The following is an 8,674-nucleotide window of genomic DNA, read 5'->3' on the forward strand; positions in this document are numbered from 1 at the left end:
CACTCCATACATAGTAAAAGAGGAAAACAATCTATTCCATGCCAAAGCTACTCACTTGACAAAGGCTCACATCTTGAGTCGAAACGTTGTGTACCTTTGGCATTGAATACATTAAAAAAAAAATGTTTTGCTATGTTTGGAGAGTAACTTCTTTTTCTCCTATAGGTATAAAGACAGACAGATAGATGAGACATAACACTACAACACTGGTTATGTAACAATAATTCATAAACTATTTATTGAGTTGAATATTCACAATGTTTCAGAGCACACATACCTTTACACACCCACACATACTGTACAATGCTGTACAAGGTTTTCATAATAAATACTTATATACATGACCGTTGAAGTACATCGTAGTCCTTCATTCTGGTTTGCAGCACAGAGAGCTTCCTAAGAAGTAATCACTAAAATGTTCATGTTACTGTATCCAAATAACACGCTGGTTATTCGCTCTTGTACACATTAGTGGTCCGTGCTTTGTAAAGAGGGTGTATGATTAAATATTTCATTGAAATGCTAATATTAAACCATGCTGAACTGCAATCCAGCTCTTAGTGTCCCGGCATCTATAAGATGTAGGTAATTATTACCTACTGTTGCTTTATAATTATATATTGATTTAAATATGCTAATATTCAGCTAAAATACTCTAAGGTGCAAGTGTGTGATTAAGGGGGGTTCTCCAAGTTTAATAAAAGAAATGCTTTTACTTTGTAATATAAAATCTCCTTACATCCCTCATTCCCCAACAACATAACATGAGGACAAAGAAGTCTATGTACACATTCGTCACTGTGCCAGCAGTGTCCCAGCTGTCAGCTCAGCCCAGATCTACTCTTGGCGACCCAATAACTGTGAGTAATATCTATTACTAACATGTGTGACCACATCATTTGGCCGGCTGGATATTCTTTCTTTTTGTAAATCAGAATATGACAATAAGTGGAACAGTCCTGTTGAGAAAATCACAGAATATTATCACTCTACGTGAACAAGGTCTTATTTCTTAAACTTCATTTACCAATAGACTCAGAGAACCCCTTTAAATAAAAATACGTAAAACTGACTGTGACATTGAGTCTCTTGCACCAGGCAAGTGAATGTCATAACTTGGTTTCAATGGCTTGTAATTGTGTGCAATATTATTAAATAACTGGGATAACTCAGATATTAGTTGCTACAATTCTTACAGCATTTGGGATATGCTTATCAAATAATTGACTATGATCCCAACAGACCTGTAAAGTAGAGAAGCGACTGCTGACATGGTTTGTTAATTACATACTTTTCTATAAAAAAGAATGAGAGAAAAAAAGAGAGTGTGAGAAAGGAGAGAGGGAAAGAGTAAGGCTGCCGTCACACTAGCAGTATTTTGGTCAGTAGTTTACATCAGTATCTGTAAGCCAAAACCAGGAGTGGAACAAATAGAGGAAAAGTATAATAGAAACATATGCACCACTTCTGCATTTATCACCCACTCATGGTTTTGGCTTACAAATACTGATGTAAAATACTGACCAAATACTGATAGTATTGAAAGATAGGAGACAAAAAGAGCGCAAATAGGGTCTTATCCCCAGGATTGTTCTTAATCAATTGTGAGAGAACTGCTCACCTGGTAGTACACAGTACAAGCGTGTAGTTGTCAGCTGCTGCAGATCCACAGGTCGGCGTTGCGACCTCTCAGAACCGTTATAATAAATGAAATGTGGATTACATCTGCGCTGATATTTGTGTGGAAACTTCCTGAAGAAGAAGCCTTTGAGCTTCGAAACGCGTTGAATAAACCACCCGAACACCCTAACAGTATATCTGGATCTATTATTTGTCGCAGCAGCGCAGATGTAATCCACATTTCATTTATTATAACAAATACTGATAGTGTGACAGCGGCCTAAGCAGGAATGTTTGTCCGTATGTGTGTGAATGTGTGTGTGTGTGTCTGTGTGTGTGTCCATGAGTGTGTGCTCACACATATGCAAGAGAGAGAACATATGAAGAAAAAGAAGGAAAAAAGACCATGAGATAGAGTAATTAGCAGTAAAAGAGATGCAAGCAAAATAGCTGACAAAAAAAAAGAGACAGAAAAAAGGAGTGGTAAAGAGAATACATGAGAAACAAGATCGATAGGGAAAAAGAGAGAACAAAAGAGACAGATAAAGAATGGTAAAGAGAAAATAAAAAATAAAAAGAAAGTGAATGTAAAAAAAGAGAGACGAGCAGCTAAACAAAAAATGACGTAAAATATATTTGCACAAAACATAGAGGTTAGCTAACAACAGAGTAAAAGAAAACAAAAAGAACACCTTGCGATTGGATTGCAGTAGGGAAACACGTGTACCATACGCCTCATCTCCTCCGTATTTACTTCTTATATTTACACTACTACATATATTACATAGTCATAGTTTTCTTTTATGGTATCTACAGCTTTGTGGTGTGCACAGCTTTGAGAAGAAGCCAAAATTTGTCCAAAAGCCCTTGTCCAATCCTCGGCCTGTCACTCCACAGTGACTACATGTCCAAGCCCCTAACTAGTCACTTGGATCTTTGAGACTTACACATTGTGCACATTGTCATGGCCACTAGAGCTTGTGCTGAGGCTCGGTCAATACTTGCTGGAGAACAATATCCTTCTCTGTGTTCTTACACTTATAGTCCAAGGCATGTTCTTCTATGTAATGCTTCCTCAACATATGACAGAGGATTGCTAATAACACTGTTAGCATAGATATTATTCCTATGCAGATGCCCAATAACATGGCTGGCTGTAGACTGTGGATGTCTGGAGGTCTGGTGGTAGGTGTTGAGGTCTGTGAAGGACTTTCTGAAGGTGACACTGTTTCACCTGATCCCTCCATTGGTGGAATACATAATGAATTGTAGATAGTGTAGCCTTCTGGGCAAGTACACAGGTATGACCCAAAAGTATTAATACACGACCATTCACAAGGGGATGCATCACACTCGTCCACATCAGTGCAGATATTGTCCCCATGCTCATCTTGATCCACTATGTATCCTTCTGGGCACTGACAGCTGTCATTATTATTTATATCACACTCAGCCTCGCAGAAAGATGAGTTACAGAACCGTTTACATTTATTGGTATTTTTATCATCAATGATGTATCCTGGATCACAAAAGCATTCGAAGCCCCCATCGAAGTTCTCACATCCGTGTTCACATAGAGTTGCTGGGTTGTCACACTCATTAATGTCCTCACACTTTGATACACAGTTGTCTCCAGGGTCACAAGTTGCCTCAACCATCTCAAAGCCAGGTTTGCAACCGCAGATAAAGCCTCCAATCGTATTAGTGCAGTGGTGTTCACAGATATTGGGGTTGGTGGCACAGTCATCAATATCTTCACATGTTTTGCCATCAGCTGCTAGTGTATAGCCCTCAGAACACATACAAAGGAACCCTGGTGGATCTAAAACTGGGACACAAAGTTGGCTGCAGGGACTGGGGTCACAAGGTTTGGTGCAGCCCCTCTGGTCAGATTTAAGCTCTGACCCTGCAGGACACTTGCATTCTGCAATGCCAGATTCTTCTTTACATTCATGTTCACAGCCCCCATTCTCAATCAGACAGCTCCAGGCACCGGGGGTCTCACTGCTCCAAGCCACAGTCCCATCACCTTTCTCTTCACAGGACAGCCTGGTAATGTCTGTGAAAGTGAATATTTCTGCCATGGTGCCAGGAGGGAATACAGAATCCCCAATGTGGCCTTTTCCAAGGGCTAGGTGGTAATAGGTGACATTGTGGAGGGAAGGTAAGACAGGAGAAGAACAGAGTGAGGGGTAACTTATCTCACACAAGAAGCCATCAGCCTTGGAGTCACAGTTGGTCTCTTCCCAGGTGCCATCTTTGCCCACAGTGACACAGAAGGCTCCACACTTCTGCTCAGCATTCCTCCAGTTGTTATAATCAGTGTGACTGTCCCCTGTCACCCAGATAAAGCCCCTCAGATCCTGGGTCAGGTCTGTACATTTGGTCCTGTCTTGGTGCTCCAGACCTATCCACACCTTGGAGTCTTCTTGCTGCACCCTGGCCATGAACATGTAGATGGCATCAGCTTGCACCGAGTTCTTCACGGTCAGTAACTGTCCATTCTTGACTTTGCAGGACTTTTTGGCCTTGGAGTAGCGTTGACTGTCCCAGGAGATAGAATAACACGTCCGATCTAAGCAGACAAATTCTGTAGTCACTTCATCCAGTAAAGTCATGTGCACCAGCTGGGCTGAGAGCAGAGCACTGCAGACAATGTGGAGCAGCAGCATCACGTCCAGCACTTGGCAGAGGAGCAGAGGGTGGATGGCAGCTGTGAAAGTGCTCGGAAGTCCTGGAAGGTCCACAGCACTCTGAGCTATGTGTCATGTCTCTAAGTGTGTGCCCAAGTTTATATTCTCCAGCCCTCCCTACAGCCCAGGAGAAGAGAGGAAGGAAGGAAGTGCCTGGAAGGAAGGGCTGGAGCCGCCTGGGATGATGAGGATCTGCTCCTGATTGCTGCCCAGCTCGTATGCAATGACCTGGACACGGTCCATTTACATTGCAGGGAGCTGCTTGTAAATCATAATCAGTGAAAGTGTATAATAGGATCGGACTGGGAGAGGGAGGCTGGGGATGGGGGGAGTCCTTACTAATCATCATCTGGGGGGAGTTCTGCTGAAACCTACAGCTGTGGACAAAAAAAGCTTTTTGGAGAAGTTCAGTGACTTTTCCATGAGTGCGTATGACTTATTAGGAACTTTGTGTATCATCATCATCTGTAGCAATGAAGTATTGCAGAACTTTCCCTTTTGGGTGTGAATTAGAAGCAGGAGGGAGTTGATCTGAATTGTGATGCAAAGCTTGTGCCTGGGAAAGCTGCTGCCCAGAATCTCACCCAGATCACTGGGGACAATGGTGGAGGAGGTGACTGCCCTAATAAACTGGGTGACAGGGAGACTGGGTTAGAGCAGAACTTAATATCATAGTTTTATGGATTGTATGGGCTTTATTTTATCAGCTATACACAGGATAGTTGAAAACTTAATCTTCAGTAGGGGTCCAACCGATGGGACCTGCATTGATCAGGAGAAAGGGGCACTTGTATACATTTTATTATAACCACAGTGCATATGCTCTGCCGCCAATCTTTTTTTTTCATCCTATGGGACTACCAAGAACAGTGATCTACATTTTCTGGCAGTTCCATAGAGAATGACTGGAGTGGGGGTTGGGCATGTACAATGATGCATCTATGGTGCAATGATGGTACAATGGTCATCTATGGTGCACATGACCATAGATTCTCTCATCTGAGAGAATCTGGTCGGTTATGCAAAAAAATTATCCATCTTCTCCATTCTGTTAGGCCCTAGAAATCAGACTGCACTCATCGCAAGTGGACGACAACAACATGCGGTCATCCTTAAGCAAGCATATTCTTAAACACTTCCCCTTTGGGGTATACAAATAAGTTAATAACCATTTAGATCTTGGTGCAGATGCTAGTGGATACCAGCACACATTGACCCTTCATCCCTCAGATTCATACTTGAAAATGGCTTAAGCCGAAATGTCGCGCTGAGATAATCTGTATTCAAAAGGGTTGTATTTTTCTATATTTTTCTTGCTTTTTTCTGTAGTAACAAGTTGCTTCTACAAGGGTTGTGTCTTCTTTCTATTTTTTTTTGCCTCTAATTCTGTATATGACAATAAACTTTCAGTTTGAGTGCCGAAGTTTTTGATTATTTTTCAACACTGCACTCAAATGTCATCTGAGTGTAATCTGATGGTTTCCACAAACTCATTGACTTGCATGGCTAAAGGTGTGATCCGAATATCGAATGAAGCTCGTGTATTACATTGGCCCGAGTGTGATCCAATGTTTTGTTGGATTGCACTCCTACCAATAATACGCCCATCTGTACCCCTGCCCTAACAATGATCAAAAATTCCTGTTCAAGATTTGTGAAAAATTCCTTTATTTGAGTGTCCCCACGTGTTGTTACTTTGGGCAATTTTAGGGTTTGTTCCAGGGTACATCTGTGCTGTTTATGGTACTTTATATGTGTCATTGCTATGAATGGAGTTATATGGGATTAGATTTAAAGATTTGTACAAGGAGATTCAAAAAGTATCATTTCTCCTTGCGGAGATTGACATGCTGAGCATGCCGAGATGAGATTTAACACAGCAATGCTCCTCTGGGAAATATGCTAACTATGCAAATTGTCTCTTCAGAGAGGAAGAGGACTAGAACTCTAGTGCCACCTATTGGAAGGTCGGAATCCTACAAGTCAATGTCGACCCTTTAACGAGCCTTGTCACATGACTTAGGATAAGAGCCAAACCAGAATCTCAATTTGCAGACACTGTGTTTCGGGGTACTGCCCCTCATCAGTGCAAAGCGGAAATCTGGTTTGGCTGATTGAGAGGCGTCTGACCGATATCCAAGAAGAATCATTTCTCCTTGCGGAGAATGACATGCTGAGCATGCCAAGATGAGGAGACTTAAAGCCGCAATATAGGGAGATTAAAATTCAACAGCTGCTGGTGTTATATGGGCCTTATCTAGTGTGGGCTTAACTGTGATTAAACCCATATCTTTTGTTAGTTACAAAAATCTATGAAGACATATATTTTATAGGGAAACTGCATTCATTTTACTGTCTATATGTGCACAATAAAATTAATGCTTTGATATCTGTCATCCAATATCTTGTTCCAGAGAAAATCAAGTTTTTTCTTAATATGTAAAGGAGCTAAGATCTATTAGCCAGACATAGATCTGAGAATCTGCCTCCAGAGATTATTTTAAATCAAAGGGGGCGTTATCGGTGTGAGACACGTAATGACTGACAGTCTGCTCTCCTGATCTACATGTTCCTCCATGATCTGACAGATTCCCTTTAATCTTGTAGGTGAGGAATTGATGTAAGGAGGGCTCAGTTTGTAGATGAATGATTATTGGAGGGCCCAGTTTGACCTTTGCTGTTGGCTTCCTCTTTTCCATGTATGGCCGGTGCTTAAATTTTACTAAAGATATCTGGATAAGAAATGGGTGTTTATGACTTCAGATTATATATAGGCATTATGGATTGGGATAGAGAACTGTTGGTTGGTGATAGAAGGGATTTAATTACTAAAGCCACAGTCATAAACTAGCATATATGCTGTTTGAGGGGTTTTCTCCCCCCCCCCAAATCATGACTAAATCAAGCAGGGAGGAGGGTACAAAGATTTATTTATATGCCACCATACTTGATCATATCTTGGTTTTTGCAAAAGCAAAAAAAAAAAATAGTGCAAGCTTTCTGCATGCAAAATCTAATGTGACTGTGGCCAAAGTATCACCCCGTTATATAATTGTTCCTACAGGGATGTCAAAAGTTTCCTCTGAGTCACAGATTTCAATGTTGACGTCTCAGAATGCGAAACCTGGAAGTCATTATTATATGAAGTCCTGGGTTCTCACAGTGCTGGGAGTGGAAGACAGAAAGTCTCCAGCATTATAAAGACTTCTCCTTTATTTTAGATACATGATTTCAACCATGTGTCTATTAAGATCAAACTGTCCTGAAATGGAAGGGATTCTTCTTTGCGTATATGAAATCAGCTTTTAGCCTTTAACTTGATAAGCCGTGCTCATTTGCTGTCATCACATCAAGGATATTTTCACGATTTTGCCAAACACAGAAAATAAAACTCAATATAATGTTGGAACACTGGCTTAACCCCTTTACCCCCAAGGGTGGTTTGCACGTTATGGACCGGGCCAATTTTTACAATTCTGACCACTGTCTCTTTATGAGGTTATAACTCTGGAACGCTTCAACGGATCCCGGTGATTCTGACATTGTTTTCTCGTGACATATGGTACTTCATGATAGTGGTAAAATTTCTTTGATATTACCTGCGTTTATTTGTGAAAAAAATGGAAATTTGGTGAAAATTTTGAAAATTTTGCAATTTTCCAAATTTGAATTTTTATGCAATTAAATCACAGAGATATGTCACACAAAATACTTAAGTAACATTTCCCACATGTCTACTTTACATCAGCACAATTTTGGAACCAAAATTTTTTTTTATTAGGGAGTTATAAGGGTTAAAAGTTGACCAGCAATTTCTCATTTTTCCAACACCATTTTATTTTAAGGACCACATCTCATTTCAAGTCATTTTGAGGGGTCTATATGATAGAAAATACCCAAGTGTGACACATTCTAAAAACTGCACCCCTCAAGGTGCTGAAAAACACATTCAAGAAGTTTATTAACCCTTCAGGTGTTTCACAGGAATTTTTGGAATGTTTAAATAAAAATTAACATTTAACTTTTTTCACAAAAAATTATCTTTTCGCCCCCAATTTTTTATTTTACCAAGGGTAACAGGAGAAAATGGACCCCAAACGTTGTTGTACAATTTGTCCTGAGTACGCCGATACCCCATATGTGGAGGTAAACCACTGTTTGGGCGCATGACAGAGCTCGGAAGCGAAGGAGCGCCGTTTGACTTTTCAATGCAAAATTGACAGGAATTGAGATGGGACGCCATGTTGCGTTTGGAGAGCCACTGATGTGCCTGAACATTGAAACCCCCCACAAGTGACACCATTTTGGAAAGTAGACCCCCTAAGGAACTTATCTAGAGGTGTGGTGAGCACTTTGACCCA

At 40.8% G+C, this 8,674-nt stretch overlaps 1 protein-coding gene across 1 annotated transcript; it reads right to left on the reverse strand.

Annotated features, from left to right (window-relative positions):
* Positions 1–210: 210 nt before the first annotated feature.
* On the reverse strand, positions 211–4,608 carry LOC138681386 (thrombomodulin-like). Its single transcript, XM_069768852.1, has one exon. The coding sequence runs from the start codon at positions 4,290–4,292 to the stop codon at positions 2,592–2,594; it is 1,701 nt and encodes a 566-aa protein (XP_069624953.1). The 5' UTR covers positions 4,293–4,608; the 3' UTR covers positions 211–2,591.
* Positions 4,609–8,674: the final 4,066 nt, after the last annotated feature.

The sequence above is a fragment of the Ranitomeya imitator genome, chromosome 5 (assembly GCF_032444005.1).
Source record: "Ranitomeya imitator isolate aRanImi1 chromosome 5, aRanImi1.pri, whole genome shotgun sequence".
In the NCBI taxonomy this organism is placed as follows: domain Eukaryota; kingdom Metazoa; phylum Chordata; class Amphibia; order Anura; family Dendrobatidae; genus Ranitomeya; species Ranitomeya imitator.

Coding starts and splice junctions, on each gene's coding strand:
- LOC138681386 (XM_069768852.1), bottom strand. CDS start 4,292: ATGCTGCTGCTCCACATTGTCTGCAGTGCTCTGCTCTCAGCCCAGCTG.